At 48.3% G+C, this 17,064-nt stretch overlaps 1 protein-coding gene across 2 annotated transcripts in view; it reads left to right on the top strand.

Moving 5' to 3' along the window:
* CPNE7 (copine 7) overlaps positions 1 to 11,599 on the top strand; it is a 42,354-nt gene extending 30,755 nt beyond the window's left edge. For both annotated transcript variants that reach the window (XM_028740010.2, XM_028740013.2), the window contains 6 exons: positions 2,923 to 3,056; positions 4,876 to 4,930; positions 5,111 to 5,162; positions 5,504 to 5,637; positions 7,284 to 7,520; positions 9,902 to 11,599. In XM_028740010.2, coding sequence (XP_028595843.1) covers positions 2,923 to 3,056; positions 4,876 to 4,930; positions 5,111 to 5,162; positions 5,504 to 5,637; positions 7,284 to 7,520; positions 9,902 to 10,045 — 756 coding nt within the window. In that variant the 3' untranslated portion in view covers positions 10,046 to 11,599. The remainder of the gene's footprint in view (positions 1 to 2,922; positions 3,057 to 4,875; positions 4,931 to 5,110; positions 5,163 to 5,503; positions 5,638 to 7,283; positions 7,521 to 9,901) is intronic.
* The last annotated feature ends 5,465 nt before the right edge of the window (positions 11,600 to 17,064 follow it).

The raw sequence follows: 17,064 nt of genomic DNA, 5'->3' as shown, positions 1-17,064 counted from the left end.
CACGTGTGCACACAAACAGCCCTTGCCTTGGCAGGCCAGCTTGTCACGTGCAAATCAACCACAGGCTTGGCCAGGCAGTTTTGCAAATGGAGGCTTCTTCAGTGATCCTCCCCCCGGCCTTGGTGAGCTGCCAGGTGGGCATGTGTGGGGAGCAGCTCCTTTTCCTCCTCGGGCTTTCACAGTCCCTGCTGCCAGGCCTTCACTGCAGCTTCGCACAGATTTTCCTCCCTTGAAAACAACCAGCGCCCAGATTGCGTTTTGAAAGAGCAACTCTCCTTCTTGGAGTGAGTCAGATCCTAGAACATTCAAGGAACAGATTGCTGGCTCTCAGCCTCTCCGCTCGCTGGGATACGAGCTGGGAACGATCCCAGGAATTAGAGGCTCACCATGTCTGGAGGTGCCAAGGCCTGTTGCTTGTTGGTGCCGCGACGCAGAGGCGAACAGCAGAGCAAGAACGGAATGGTAGCAGCAGGTGGCACAAAGCTGTGCTGTGCTTGGTGCTGCCCCTGGTGGGCAAAGCGGGAAAGCGCACCAAGATGGCACTCCTCCCTTTGAGTCCAGGTCTAGTGGCAAATGCCAGTTTTCAGGAGATATCAGGTTGGGATGGATCCATTCAGCTACTTAGCAAGGGGAGGAGAAGGAATCATAGAACTGTAGAGTCGGAAGGGATCCCAAAGGCCATCTAGTCCAACCCCCTGCAATGCAGGAATCACAACTAAAGAATCCCTGGCAGATGGCCATCCGACTTCTGCTTCAAAACCTCCCATGATGGAGAGTCCACCACTTCTGAGGCAGTCCATTCCACTGCCTAATAGCTGTTGCCATCAGTAAGTTCTTCCTAAAGTTTAGTTGGAATCTCCTTTCTTGTAATTAGAATCCATTGGTTCAAGTGCTACCCTCTGGAACAGCAGAAAACAAGTTTGCTTCATCTTCCAAGGAAGAGAAGAGGCTCATTGCTCTGGGCCCCTTTCACATCCATAGTCAGCAAATTGCTTGGCTAAATAGCAACCTTCTCCAACCTGGTGCCCTCAAGATGTTTCGGACAAGAACTACCATCAGGTCCAGCCAGGACAGCTGTGTTGTCTGGGGCTGCTGGGAGTTATAGGGTGCTTCACTGCTGTGTGGGAGGAATATAAGTGCCTACGAGGAAGCTTAAGTTTGGGCAGTGGATTAAAGCACCCTAACACAACAAATCCACTTTAGAAAAAGAAACCCTCTTTTCTCAATTAGGAAAGTCACAGGAAAATGCATTGAAAAGTGTGGAATGAATGAATGATCAATGGGAGATGCCTAACTGCTATGCGGGCAAATCAGGATGAATGCAAGACGAATGCTTTATGCCTCATTGGAAGGGAGCTCCTTGGTATAGTGGTTAGTGTTGGACCTGAGAGCATGGGCGTAGGCAAGATTTATGTGGGAGAGGGGCAGGAGTTGGACTGAGCTATCTGCAATGCAATCGGTAGTTAAGTATTTTTATTTATTTACTTGATGGGAGGCAGCTGTCCCGCCCCGCCCCCCGCTGGCTACGCCTATGCCTGGGAGATCAGGGTTCAAATCCCCGCTCGGTCATGAAGCTCAGTGGGTGACCTTGGGCCAGTCTCTCAGCCTAACCTACCTTGCAGGGTTGTTGTGGGGATTAAATGAGGAAGGGGAAGAACCATATCCACCACCCTGAGCTCCTTGGAGGAAAAGATGGGATATAAATGTGATAAATAAATTAAAAGTTCCCCGCAAAGAAATCTGAAGGAACGCTCAGTAAGGACTGGATCTATTCTATATTCCGTGTCAGCTTTGCGCGAACAAGTCAAGATGAAAGCTCAATAAATGGGAGTCATCTGCTGAGCTGATAGGCAGAAACATCGGCTGGCCGGGTGTGCATGCTGCGCTGGGAAGGCTCTGCCAGATATTTCAGGGCTGCTCCAAACTCTCCTTGTAAAACTGCTAAGCACTGCAGCTGGAGATAGAGCGAGGATCTTAGCAGAGCTTCCTGGGTCTGCCTTGTTGAGTGGGAGGCGGCCATCGTCAAGGCTACCACCTTCAAGCCTACCACTTTGGGATCTATCTGCCGCCTGCTAACTCGCTTCTGGTTTTTGACGGGTCTATTCTCATAAACCTGCAAACGGCACGTCTGCATCACTGCATGAACGGTTTATTTCAACCCAATAAACACACTTGGAGCGCCTGTTCTTTTCTCGGCTGAGAGAGGTGTGAAAGCGGAGAGCAAGTGGGAGAATGAGGCGGCTGCTTTGTTAAGGCAAATACAAATTGTTGTGACTTTCCTATCAGGCACCTGTGAGAAGGGCGATCTGTGCGGGTTGCCCTGAGGCAGTTCCTGGCTAGACAAAAGTCTTGTCACAAGAGTGTCAGTTGTTGCAGGCATTTTGTTTCCATGGGAACTAATTGTTAGAACATTTTCTGGGTGTGTGCGCAAAAGACAGAACTCCCCACCCGCAGCAAAGGGATGTTTTAATCTAGGTGTCTGTGTTGTAAAAGAAGAACAGACTGTAGTTTGAGTGAATCTGAGAGAAAGAAGCAGGGAGATGCTCTTGTAAGCATCTTAGTGTGTTGCCTGTCTGCAATGAGATCTGATGTGGGGACCGTGGACTTTGGCATGTTTAAACCAAAACTAGAGGATCTGTAACATATCAGGGTAGTTGGAATCCCACAATCCCCAATCACCCTGGCAGACCATCACAAATGAAAACATGAATTGCTGTTTGTTCCGATTCAGCGTTAAATAGCGTGTTTTCCTGGGGAAAGTGGGCGGGGGGGGGGGGACAAAACTCGGACATGGAACTTTAAAGGAAGGAAACGTGTGGCAAAAGGTAAGTGCGGATGTGAGGTTATCCAAGAGGATAATTTGGATAACCAGTGGAGGATCCTCCTGTGTTATATTTCCTCTCTGCTCTTCTGCCTTTCCAGGTGGCCATTGACTTCACAGCTTCCAACGGAGACCCCCGAAACAGCTGCTCCCTCCACTACATCAACCCCTACCAGCCCAATGAATACCTGAAGGCGTTGGTAGCCGTGGGGGAGATTTGCCAAGACTATGACAGGTGACCGGATGTGTCTAGGCTCCTACTCTTGCTTCCTGACCAGACCTAAGCTCCCTTACCTCTTACTCACCAGCCCTGCCTAAGAACATCTGGGCTGGGGCGGGGCAGAGAGAGTAGGGCATGAACAGTCGCAACATTCATGTGTTGGGGGGGGGGGAGACTGGGGGCTTGGAGCTCACAAGTCTGCCTCCTCTTTCAGCCAAGCTTGTAGAAGGAGGATGATTTTGGACTCCAGCTCCCATCAGCCCCAGACAGCATGGCCAGGGTTCAGGGATGATGGGAGTTGTAGTCTGGCAGCACCTGGAGAGCCACCAGTTCTCTACTCCTGCTGTAGCATATTCATCAACGTACTTGGTATACCAGAGTCACCCCCTGAAATGAACACAACTGTGTCTTGAAGAACATGGTCAGGACCAAATGAGATGTGGTCTTAGATGCATCTTCAGTTAATTATTTTATTGCTTTATATCCTGCCTTGCATCCATTATGGAACTTAAGGTAGTGTACAGGTAGTTTCCAGGTGTTCATCCATCCAGACACTGACCAGACACAGACCTTCTTAGCTTAAGGAACATGGGGGTGGCCTCTAGTGCCTTTGGACTATACCCTTTGCCTTTAATGTGCACACTTTTTAAAATAATGCAGAGAGTTGATGGGTGGGTGGGGCTGATCATTTTTCAGATCCGAACAGGTGAGAAGAGGAGTTTAGCCCTTTCCTCATCTGCTGACGCGTGTGGCATTGTGGTCTAAACCACTGAGCCTCTTGGGCTTGCTGATCGGAAGGTTGGCTGTTTGAATCCATGCAACGGTGGTGAGCTCCTGTTGCTCTGTCCCAGCTTTTGCCAGCCTAGCAGTTTGAAAGCACACTACTGCAAGTAGATAAATAGGAACTCCTGTGGCGGGAAGGTAAACGGCGTTTCCATGAGCTCTGGCTTCCATCACAGTGTTCCATTGCGGCAGAAGTGGTTTAGTCATGATGGTCACATGGAAAGCTGTCTGTGGACAAATGCCAGCTCCCTCGGCCTGAAAAGTGAGATGAGCACCAAACCCCATAGTCGCCTTTCACTGGACTTAACCATCCAGGGGGTCCTTTACCTTTTTTTTACTTTTACACCTGCTGTACTTCTAACAAAAGTTCCAGGTTCCATCCCAATGCAACTAGCTGCTCTGGGGAAAGCCATTTTCATCAAGCTAAACTCTCCTTCCAAACCTGCTGCACTTCTGATAATTATCGCCCTCCCCCTAGAAGCTATTGAGTGCATTTACAAAAATGCACATTAAATGAAGATGCATTTAATGGTTGCATCCTCAGTGCTAGAACAGTTGCACAAACAACCATTGTGTCTGCTTGGGCTGATAATATTTCATCCCCAGCAACAAGGGAAAATGGTGCACGGACATCATCTCTGCACCACAATAATGATGGATGATGGGGAAAACCTCTCACATGGTGAGGCTGGATGTCCTGGGCTTTCCCTGACCATCTTCCAGAAGTGGGTGGGTGGAGGAACAGGAGAGAGGTCACTGGTCACATCTGCACCATACATTTAAAGCCACCACACATGGCTTCCTCCAATGAATCATGGGTGCTGTAGTCCACTACTCACGGAGCTATAGTTCCCAGCACCCTTAACTAAGTACAGTTCCCAGGATAGCTTGGGGAAAGCCATCTGCTTAAAATATATGGTGTGGGTGTTACAATGTGAATGTGACCTTGGTTTCCTGGGGCGCCTCTTCATGCGTTTACGGTGCCAAACCAAGAATGCAGGGAAACCATTCCAGTGCACACCCTAAGACCATGCACTCTGCTTCTCCACAGTGATAAGAAATTCTCCGCCTTAGGCTTTGGAGCCAGAATCCCACCCAACTACGAAGTAAGTGAAGGACCATCTGGGAAATGATGGGGCTGGGAGGGCAAAAAGGCCCCTGGACAGGGTTGGAAATAAGGGAGGATGGGGAGGGATCAGTGCCAGAGGAGGGTGCAAGAAGGAGGGGCTGGTGTTGTGGGTGCCTTTCATATACATGCTGATGTTTGTCTTTCCTGTCCTGGGCAGATCTCCCATGATTTTGCCATTAACTTCAACCCAAATGATGATGAGTGTGAAGGTAAGAAGCTGACCAGGGTTGCTTCGGAGTCTTCATTCCATCAAACGCACCCCAAGCCAATGCCTGAGTCTATCACCCCCCCCAACCCCTGAGTCCATCAGGACTGTACTTGTACCTGGATTGGCACTTCCAGGTCTGTTTTCAGGAAAGGGCCATAGCTCAGCAGGAAGAGCCTTGGCTTTGCTTGCAAAAAAATCTCAAGTTCAATCCCTAGAAGCATCTCCAGCTGGGACTGGAAAATGTTCCTGCTTGAAACCCTGGAGATTGCCTTATCACAGTGCTCCACTGAAGGCAATGGCTTCTGGCTACCCCTAACCCCAGCCTTTCCCTCTTTGTGCTAGGAATCCAAGGTGTGGTGGAGTCCTATCAGAACTGCTTGCCCAAGATACAGCTCTACGGGCCAACCAATGTGGCGCCAATCATTTCCAAGGTAGCCAGAGTCGCAGCGGATGAGGAGAAGACAAAGGAAGCCTCCGTAAGTGGGCCACCAAGCCTGGGGCTGCAGCTCGGTTGTGGAGTGCCTGCTTTGCATGCAGAAGGCTCCAGGTTCCATCCATGGCATCTCCAGGCAGGGCTGGGAGAGTCTCCTGCCCAAGACCCTGAAGAGCTGCTGCCAGTTAAAGTGTCAGCAGTACTAGGCTAGGTGGACAGTGGCTTCCTAGGTTCCCTGCATTTTCTCACCATAGCTCGGTAGCAGAGCATCTGCTTTGTATCCAGAAAGTACCATGTTCAATCCTGGCATCTCCAGGAAGGGCTGGGGAAGTATCCTTTCTGAAACCCTGGAGAGTTGCTGTCAGTCAGCACAGACAGCACTGAGCTCCCTGGTCCTTCCTCTGCCTTGGTATAAGGCAGCGTCCTATGTTCTGGGACGGTTAGGATGGCAAGTCTGCTCTCACCCCAGAATTTCAAGGATTTGTGTGTGAGCTGGAATTTGGATGCTTCATAGCCCTGCTCCCTCACCCCGTCCTGCTTGATGGAAATCTACCGAGTGCTGGGGCTGGGGGATTCACATTCTGGAGGGTTTGCTTGGGCCATTTGCATGCATGCACGAAAGCCCTGGACAGGCTAAAGGGACTTTAACTAAATTCTCCTTCATTATTTACACACACCAAGTACTCTGGGACCCAGGGACATGCCAGTTTGGATTCTTCAGGGATCATGTCAGCTCTTTGCTCGCTAAATGTCTGAAAGCTTTGCTGCTGAGCCCATCAATTAGTGACAGTAGTTAATGTGGCGTTACGGGCCTGAGCTTCAGGTGGGTGGGTGGGGGCTGGAAATTGCATTTCCTTGACTTGGTTTGAGCTGTGCATGAAGGATGCCAACCTGAGGGGACTTTCTTTGGGGTGGGGGTAAGCAGAGACTGTTGTGGGCTCAGTGTATGTGATGACAGGGAAAAGCAAGCATGGGGATGTGAACCCCTGCAGTTGTTGCTGGACTCCAGCTCCCAGCAGTCATCAGAGCCAATGTCTAAGGATGATAGGAATTGTAGGCCAGCAATTTCCAGAGGGCATAGGGACCCTCTGTGCTGGTGACCTCAAGGCTTTTATTGGTACCTTGAAAGCTGCATCTCCTCTTTGGTCTTTGTGCTGCACTGTCCGTTGTGGGCAGCCTGCTGGATGCTTATGGGAAGAGGCCAGAAACCATCTTAGTTGTGAGTCCTGGGGGACCTGCTCCCTGCCTTGCAGGCCTCCCACCTGGCCTGGGAGGGTGGGGCCAAGACTGACTCCAGCTACAAAAGTTGAGGCTGCAGAACAGACTCTTGAGCTGGGGTAATATTTAGGGGTTTTTGTTATGGACATTGTTCAGCATGTAATTTTTATTCATTGTTCATGACTACTATTGTTATTTTTGTGATTATATAATTTTATTTTATTTTATTTTATTTTATTTTATTTTATTTTATTTATTTATTTATTTATTTATTTTAGAAGTTGTAAGCCACCTTGAACATGGTTTTAACTTTGGAAAAGTGGCATTCAAATAAAATGCATCTTGTATGAGGAACTGTGGTCCAAATTCCCGCAATGAACCTTGGAGATCCTTTTGGGGCTGGACCTTTTCCTGGTTCCCTTTTCCCTGACCCCTTATCCTTTCTCTCTCTCTCTCTCTCTCTCTCTGCAGCAATATTTCATCCTGCTGATCCTGACAGACGGGGTCGTGAGTGACATGGGAGACACGCGGGAGGCCATCGTCCGGGCCTCCTACCTGCCCATGTCCATCATCATCGTAGGCGTGGGCAACGCCGATTTCACTGACATGCAGGTCTTGGATGGGGATGATGGCATCCTGCGCTCCCCCAAAGGCGAGCCCGTCCTGCGTGACATCGTGCAGTTTGTCCCCTTCCGAGAGTTCAAGAATGTAAGTTGCCCTGCAATGCAGACACACTTGCATCTTCCCCCTAGTTTCTCCCGCTCTCTTAGGACAGACTTGTTTTCTCTGGTGTTGCATGCATCTCTTACACATTCTAAACCCAGAGTTACAGGATCACAGGGTTGGAAGGTACCCTCTTCTTAACACATCTGATACTAATTCCTCTTAGTACCAGCCTGGCTGGAATGTGTCCTTGAACTCTGATCATGCCTCTCGGTTGCCTGGGTGGAGGACAGAGCAGGTGTTTGTGAGCGTTTGTAGAAACTAGTCTACTGATTTTTATTTCAGGAAGCTTACCTAGGCATATGATATAGTTCTGCCTACTTGTATTTAACATTTTGCTGTGTTTATGTGTGCATTATCAATAATTGTTTTATGCACACCACTTAGAGTGTTTTTTAAAAAGAGAAATATCTCACTTTATAAAGAAATTATAAACAAAGCTGGTTCTAAATCCATTTACAATATACACGTTATACTTATAGTATCATAACACAAATTGCAGTATAAAATCTCCATTTCGGGGAGGAAATCTACTCTATCCAGTAAATAGACTTAGTTATGAGATACAACGAACAGAGACACCCCCTTTTTAGATAAATTAATGAATAACATTTGGCAAGCTATTTAATTCCACTTCCATTATATTTCACAGACTTAAATGTCTCCCCACAATGGTCATGGTTTACTGAGTTCACAGTTTTTTATTAAGTGGTTTATCCATTCCACCCCCCTAAATCAAAAATAAATAAATATGATTGGGTTGTAAAAATGAAGAAAGAAATTAGTTTTCTCTACAAAGGTAAAAAAACCATTTATTGCTCTGCCTGCTTTTGCCCTCGAACTGAAAAGGGGTCCCCCAACCCCTGATTTTGCAACTGAAGAGCACAATGGTGCAGGAAGAGTGATCTAGGCCACTGGCATAGACTGTGACTTGCAGTGTCTCCCCTGAAACCCTCCCAGCCCTGAAACATGAGGGGGTGGAGAGGGCTGTGTAGGGGCAGGGCAGGACAGGCCTGCTGGGGGTTTTCTCTTTCACTTTGCCTGTTTTCTCACTCCACAGCATGTCGGAAAGGAAAATCCATAGTTGGGTATTTCTGGCAGCCGGAGGCACAAGACACTTGGCCATTGCGAAGGCCTAATTGGGCTTGATTGTCAGTAATTTAGGCCTCGGGAGACAAGCTGTCTGTTGCTGAGCCCGAGTGAGCTGTGAGGCGAGATTAACCCTCTGGGCCCTGGCGCCAAGAGCGCCGAGAAGTGACAGGCGCTATTAGTCGAGAGAGAGGCAGACGCGGACCTTCTCTGCGGGAAGGAGGAGGGAGACAACTTGCCCTTCCTCAGAATGCCCTCATCCTGGCAACATTCCCAGTTCTGCTCAGGAGGAGGAAGGGAAGCAGCAAAGCAGGGGCTTTTCTTCTGTGGAGTGGGGGACCTTGCAAGGCTATGAGGTCTCTGCATTAGGGATTTTTGGGGAGGGCTGTGACGCAGTGGCAGAGCACCTGCTGTGCATGCAGAAAGTTCCAAGTTAAATCCCCATCATCTCCAAAAAGAGTTGGGAGGGACCCATGTCTGAAGCCCTGGAGAACCACTGCCAGTCAGTGCAGACTAACTGGGCCCAGGATAGGTCCCCGTTTAGTTCGTTCAGTCATTCACTACAAGCTGCATCTACCTGCCCCCACCTGATGTGGCATCAGGTCTGGGGAGGATACAGCTACAAATGAACAATGAGGAGCTTAATGTGACCTCCCAATTGTTCCTTTGCTAGCTGGGCTCCCAGCTGATCAGCACTGGCAGGGAGCTATGTTGGGATGGCCTGTACTAGGGAGCTCCCCACTGGGAAATCCCTAGTGCAGCCAAGATGGCTGGAGGAAGCAGTTTGGAGCAGAGGAAGCAGTATGGATTCAAAAAGGACTTCAGAGGAGCTGTCTATAAACCACATCTTTGAAGGCAAGCTCCAGACCCAGTCAGCTGATTGACACGGGAAGTGCATCTTAAAAGGAAGTTGCTATATCTGCCAAGCAGCTGGTGGCGGCCACCTCTTTTGAACTGTGGCAGGTGGCAGTCACCTGTTGTCATGGTAGCACCAGGTGATTGACAGGTAGGCAGTCCTGCTCACCTGTTAAAGTTCACCTAGAGGGGCAGAATGGGTGAAAATCAGGAATCTTGCCTGCTGGTTGAATACAGTTTTCCACTCTGGTTGTGTAGCCAACACTGAGCTATGGCCTGGCTGTTTCCTAGGTTCCTAATCCTAAAGTGACTGCGTGCAGCAACATGTCCTTCCAAATGGCCATTGAAATGCATTTTGATGTCAGCATCAATTCTAGATATGGGAAAGAGACCACTAACCTTTTCCTTCCTCTTCCTTCCAGGCCTCCCCGACTGCCCTGGCCAAATGTGTGTTGGCAGAGGTGCCCAAGCAGGTTGTGGAATATTACAGCTACAAGGCCTTACCTCCCCGATGCCCCAAAGGCAGCACCCCTGACCCGACTCTGAACTCACCCTCACCCCAGTGACAAGGGCCCCCACCCCTTTGAGCCTCAGCCACATTGTCTGTCTTCCCTCCATCTGCCAGTTCCTTCCCCCAGTGAAGTAGAAGAGAGAGAGAGAGAGAGAGAGAGAGAGAGAGAGAGAAAAGGGAGCCCAAGCCAGTGCCAGGGAGGATAGAAGGTTCCCGGGTCCTGCAACAAACTTCAGCCACCAAAAAAGGAGAGGAGAAGGCCAGCCTGTCACCACCACCACCACATCCCTCACATGCCCTTCTCCCAGTGGCACAATAAGAGATCAGAGCTGGCCCCTTGGAAGCGAGTGAGTTCTAGGAGGACCCATCTCTCCCAAGGGGAAGAAAAGGGCCTCCACTACCCCAGGCAGAACACACAGTGTGACAAATTCCCTTGTGAATGTGGTTTGGCCCAGGAGATACCTAAAGCACAACCAGAGAAAACCCACTTCTGTCTCACCTATGGAAAAGGGGAGAGAGGGCGTTGGGTGGGCAACTGGCATTCCCCTTGTTGGCCATTTGGAGATGGGAGACTGAGGGCAGGGAAGGATGCAGAAAGCTTAGTGGGTGGGGGCGGAATGAGTAGCTTTGTCCCCATATCATTCACGCACACACACGCGCGCGCGCACACACACACACACACACACACACACACACACCATTGCCCAAAGAAGGTAGTTCTGACCTTGTTTACTTCTGTTTCCCATCCACCCCTCACCCCCAGGGTGAATAAGCCTCCCTCTTCTTGGATGAAACTGTGGCAAGGGAGTCTGCAGCTCCCATTTGCTTCCATGGAGAGGCCTGGTGGAAGTGGATGAGCTAGTGAAGCAGAGAGGATAGTGGAAGGGGAGAGAGGGAACAGAGGAGAGGAAATGCCCCCCTTTGTGCTGCTGGAGTTGGTGCTACCTTTCCCCCTTGGCTGCTGGTGTGTGTTGCTGTAATAATGCCAGCTGCCCCCCCCCCCCTGGTTTAAGAAAGATGAGAGGAGCCAAGGCAGAGTCCCTGCAAGAACTGTTTCAACACCTTGTCCGTTGCCATGTCAACTGCAGAAAACCAACCCCAAACCATCCTTGATTCTCTTGAGTGACCAGCTGGAGTCCCTCAACTTTCCCTTGATGCCCAGCACCATGGGGGGGGGGGCGTTGACATTGGGGGTATGGCTCTCCCTCTGCATGGCATGCAGGGTGTGGCCTCAGTGGACAGCTGGAGCCAGCCTTCCACAACCTCCAGATGTTTTGGAGTGCACTTCCCATCATTGTTGACCATTAGCCATGCTGGCTGGGACTAATGGGAATTGTAGTCCAAAATGTCTGGAGAAATACGTGGCTAAGGAAGACTGGCTTAAGAGGGTCCCCAGATACATTGCTATTGCACTTATGTCCATTTCACCATCCCATCCTGTGCATGAAGTTCATTGGGTTCCTGTGGAGGCACCATGCCCAGCTCTGCCTACTCCTCCACATGGTACGTGGTTGTCTTTCACTATGATGTTGTTGTTTGCCTAAGGTTTGCATGACAGATCTACTTGATGTACCAAAAGAGGCAGCCAAATAAAAGGATATGTTCTGTTCCCCCTTGTTCTCTGCACTTTTTCTGATGTGGAAAGTTAAAATGTGCCCCAAAGTAAGGCTACTGAACAGTAGTGGTGTTGGGACCAATTCACAGGAGCTGAGAGGAGCAGCAGCTCAATAAGAGCTGCTGGATCAGGCTAATGCCCTGTCAAGTCCAGCATCCTGTTCTCAAAGTGGCCAAGCATGTGCCTGTGGGAAATCTGCAAGCAGAACCCAAGCGCAAGAGCATCCCCTTCCACCCATATGGTTTCCAACAACTGCCTCCAGCCAGGGAGGCAGAGCATAGCCCTCATGGCTACTAGATGGAGTTGTTCCTGGAAGCAGTGATTTTTGGGAGGGTGCCCACATAGTAGCCAGGTGTCACCCCAGAGGCATCTTCCCAGCATGCCTTGCAATGATGCAAATAATTGGTGGGGCAAACACCTTGGCTTATTCAGCACAGCATTTTCGTGACAGCAAAATACCATGGCATGTCTGGGCAGTTTAGTAATTGAATTTGCAACAGGAGGTGGCCAGTACGGACATATCTACACAGTGGGCATTTTAGCCTTGGCAAGCCTAAGAAATTGTGTTAAATGTCACAACTGGCTCCACTTTAAAGAAGCAACAGAAAAGGTCCAGTGACTGGAAATTCCCACTGAAATAAATGTGCTTTCCATATGCATACGTGTGTGAGTGTGCAGAATTACACCCCTGCTGTGTTATTATGCCGGTTGTTCCATGTCCAACTGGGGTATTGCTTTTTTTGGGTCTAATCAGGCTCTGAATCTCACTGCAACATTAAAAAAATATATATCAAAAAAATCCTGGTCCTATGTTTCCCGACAGTTACGCATACAAGACATGTCTGGTTGGAGACCAGTGATGCCAATTAGAGATGAAAAGCAGCGACCTCTTAATAGGATCTGAGGCCACAGTCTATTTTACAAATAAAGTGGTGGGAAGCCTAAAAGGCAACCCAGCTTGAAACCACTGATGCTTCTCTCCGATCAGCCTTTCCTTTTTTTGAAGTTCAGCCACATAGGAACAGACAGAGGTCTGTTTGCACAGTGTTGGCAGCTATAGAGAGCCCGATATCAAAGCCAGAGATTTGATTTCCTTTCTTTGAATGTTTGAAATGGCAGGATTTATTCATTTAATATATATTTTTGTAAAAGCTTGAATCACCTTCTATAGAGTTAAAGCCAGACTTTTCTACCTTAGTTTGACTCAGGGCTCCCAGGGTATGCTGGTTGGAAGCCGTGGCATATGCTAGAAGGACAGGGTCATGTCCAGAACTGGAAAGTTATGCAGGATCGCAACAGGCAAGGCCAGGCCTTTCAGGACCTTGGACAGATCACTGTGGCCATACTGGCTCCAGCTCACCTAAGGAGAGCTGTTGCCACAGAAGTATGCTGAGGCCGTCTGAAGGAGGACTGGTCAAGCTGTTTACCCCCACCTCCCCGAAGAGCTCCCTGTGTTTCTGCAGTTACGGGGTTTTTTATGGAGTAGAGGCAGTGAGAATTGCATCTGGTGTATGTTCCAGGTCTGAGGAGCCCAGCAAAGCCACATTCTAGACTACAGTGGGGGAGGACTCCTCCCACTCTGAATCTTCCCCTAAGCCAGGGGGATAGAGGCCAGAGAACATGACAAGGCTGCAACATGGTGCTCAGTCCCTAGGGCCACCTTTTTTACCTAATCGCCAGAAAATGTGCCTGTATGAGTAATGCACTCCAAAGCCAAACTGTACCCACATTTCACCTACAGCATCATCTGTGCTCCCTCCTTTAGGATGATTGTAATGCAGGGAAAGGAAAAAGTCTGGTTGTGGGGATGCCAGAGCCGAAAAGTAGTGGATCCCAGTGTGGTGAATCAGAGCCTCTCTCAGACTAACCTTATCTTACCAGATTATGCAATGGGGGACCTGAAAACCACATACGATGCCTTAAGATCCTTCAAGGAAAAGTGGACTTTAATGTAATAAATTAATTAAAGCAGAGAATGACGCACGCACACCCAATGTCTTCAGCCAGTAATAGAAATGTGAAAGGGGACAGACACCAAGCATCTGGAGAATGGGGAGACAGAGACGCCTCACAAAGAAGCCTTGCAATGTATCCTGGTGACAAAGTGCTGAGCTCACTTGCTGCCTTCTCTTCTGCCCTCTTTCTTGAGCACATGTACAGCCCAGCATCAACCAGTAGAAGTTGGTCCACTAGGGAGAATGAGGTACTATCCCACCAGTCTCAATCTTCCTGCAGCCAGGCCCCACCTGCATGCCTTCTTACTTACAACTGGTCCAGGAATTGGCACTGCCTGCCAGCTTCCTCCTCCCTAGTCCCAGTCTTGTAGAACTCATTAGGGAGGAGGAGGAGGATGGGGACAAACTAGAAGTAGCTGGCTCTACCTGTCCTTGGGTTGGCTACACCTGCTGTTGATCTCCCTCCCTTCTGCCCTAACTGTCCCAGTGGGCATCTACCACAATCGGCAACAAGGTTGGTCTACTGGTCATGGAGATATTCTTGGAGTTGGATCTCAGTGGGAAGAGGAGTATTGAAAATTAAGAAACAAGTTGCAACAACATTATTTCTCTTACTTCCCATGGATTTTCCCATGGAGTCCATCATCCAAGCTCAGAAGCAGGTTACTTTGGTTAGCATATTCAAGGCTTCTGAGATCTATTGTTATGTAAAATAATGCATGGGCTCTCTGTTCCCAGAGGGATAACAAGAGGAAAAATAGAAAGACTAATAACTAGAAGAATCAAAGCTGGCTTGTAGAAAGCCTAAAAAAAGTTCTTTCTGGACCCATTTTGATTGACTAAATCACACCTGATAGCAACATGATAAATCAGGCTTCCTCAACCTCGGCCCTCCAGATGTTTTGAGACTACAATTCCCATAATCCCTGGCCACTGGTCCTGCTAGCTAGGGATCATGGGAGTTGTAGGCCAAAAACATCTGGAGGGCCGAGGTTGAGGAAGCCTGTGATAGATGGTTTCTCCCCTTTCTATTAGACTAGGGACAACCACAGTAGTATTCCGCAATTCCCATCAGCTTCAGCTAACATGGCCAATGGTCAGGCATGATGGGAGTTGCAACCCAGCAACATATGTGGGCACTACATTGACTACCCCATCTTAGACAAATTAGGCCAGTTAGGTGGGAAAACTTCTTAGTGGCTCTTGATTAGTCACTGGTAAGGACAATAATCAGGATGCTCTGCCTTCCAGTAGGAATTTGGTTGGTTGGCAGAAAACAGTGAACAGATGCATGATCAATAAAGCCAAGTCACTGCAAGTTTTTGTTTGTGTTTATCAGTCACATTGTGGGGTAAGCTCAATTCAGGGTAAGTCTCCACACCGAAAGAATGCCTGTTCAGCTCACAGAGAATTACTGAGCAGAAATCTGGAAAGGAAAACACAAAGATGTCCCAAAGCAATTTTGGTCATGGAAGTATCATAAATCTATGTATTTATGACTATCCAAACCACAATCTATTTCTGCCATTGAGCCACCCAACACTCTCCTCAGCTTGGACTCTAGATAGAAAGCTGAGCTCCAATCTTCAGGGAAAGAGGTGAGGGGGAAGACCTTGTGCCAAGGTTTGTGAAACCCTGCCATTTCCTTTTTAGGGACCAGAATAGTCTACCTGCCCTTCCCCCAAGTCTCAACTGGATCATGAGAAGACCAAATGAATGCTTTGAGCATCAAATGCATAAAGCTCAGGGGTGGGCAAACTTCAGACTTATGGAATCTTCCTTTATTTCTTTAATAAGACCAACTAATCATAGCCTGGGACAAATGATACAGGCTTAGACTTAAAGAGCACTGAGCCCAGGAATTTATTTTGAGTACCAAAACAGAGCTCACCATCCTTCCACAAAAATGCCTACTCCTGCTTACTCCAAGCTTAATTTTAGCAGTATACCGTAATTTAGAGCTGCTTTTGGTAAACAAATGGGAGTCATAAATCATTGCTGATCTACTGGAAATCACTCAGAGATTTGTCGGTAGTCCCCAATCTAACTTCTTCTCATCCTTGTGATAGATGGTGTGGAGTCAAGATGACACACATGTGTTCTTTCCCACATGGGGAAGAGTCTCTTTGCAAAGTTGACTAGTCCTTTCTGAAACCTCCCCTGCCTGCTCCCTCAAGAAGAGATGCAATCTGGGAAGGACTTCCCCACATTCCTATGCTATGTAAGTAGCCATGTGCATTTGCCAGGAAGGAAGGGAGATTCAAGAGAGGGAGAAAAAATAACTGCAAAGGGAGCGGTGTGGGAAGATGCCATAAGAACATAAGAAGAGCCCTGTGGACCAGGGCACTTGCCTATCTAGCCCAACATCCTGTTCTCACAGTGGCCACTCAGAATGCTTGTGGGCAGCCCTCAGGCAGGACTCTAGCTCAAGAGCGTTCTCCCCTCCTGTGGTTTCCAGCAACTGGCATTGAGAAGCATTACTGTCTCTGGCTGTGAAACAGACCACCAAATTGTGTATCATCAAGAGTGCAGCTTGGTTGCCTATTATTTCTCTTGCTTTCTTCGATAAACCTTTCCTGGTGGATGTCCCTAGATGACCATCTTCATTTCCGGTTTCAGTGCACACCATGCCAGTCTGTGAACAGAATATCCTGTACATTCCTCCTTTTGATTGCAGCCACCCTGATGGGGCTGCACTTGGGCACAGAGGGAACGGAGCTCTAATCCAATCACCATTTCAGTGTCATTAAAAGGCCGTTTCACAGCATTTGCAATAAATACTCCAGCAAATAATAGACGCTTTAACACTCAAGGGGAAAATTTAACATAATCTGAAGAGAGGCAGCTTCAAAGCCTATGTGTCCCATAATAAGAAAAATCAGAAAAACAGAGGGAAGAGAGGAGGGAAGATTTGCGCAATACACTCTGGGCAGCTGCAATAGCTTAACTTGGTCAGCCTGACCTATTTAGCCTTTTCAGGACATTGGGCAGCATCTACAATCAGGGCTCATGGCAATTCAGTACCATGGACAGGGGGAATACTGCAACCAGTTCCTTTAATTAATCAAAACCACACACAATTTGTATGTAGCCCAGAGGACCCATTACTGGGCTTGTTTGTTTTTTGCCAATATCTCTCTACTAGGGCCAACTAAAATACCATAAAGTATGAGCAAGATTTTGAGTTTTCTGGAACTCTTCTTCAGGCCGGAGATTAAGCAAAACATTAAGCCTAAAGAAGAATTGAGAACATAAAAAGAGACCCACAGTGACCAACCAGATGCCTGTGGGAAGCCCACAGTAGCACTCCCCAACTCATGACCCCCAGCAACTGATATTCAGAGGCATACTGAAAGCAATATATATTGCCTTATCCTTTGTGATTTTGTCTAAACTCATTTAAGAACCATCCAAGATGACAGCCATCACTGCAACTTGTGGCCTGGATTCCATAGCTTAACTGGTGAAAGTACTTCTTTTTATCTGTCCCAAATCTCCCAACTT

This window comes from Podarcis muralis, chromosome 7 (assembly GCF_964188315.1).
Source record: "Podarcis muralis chromosome 7, rPodMur119.hap1.1, whole genome shotgun sequence".
Taxonomy (NCBI): domain Eukaryota; kingdom Metazoa; phylum Chordata; class Lepidosauria; order Squamata; family Lacertidae; genus Podarcis; species Podarcis muralis.
The sequence above is the reverse complement of the archived record's forward strand: the minus strand, read 5'-3'. Positions and strand labels throughout refer to the sequence as shown.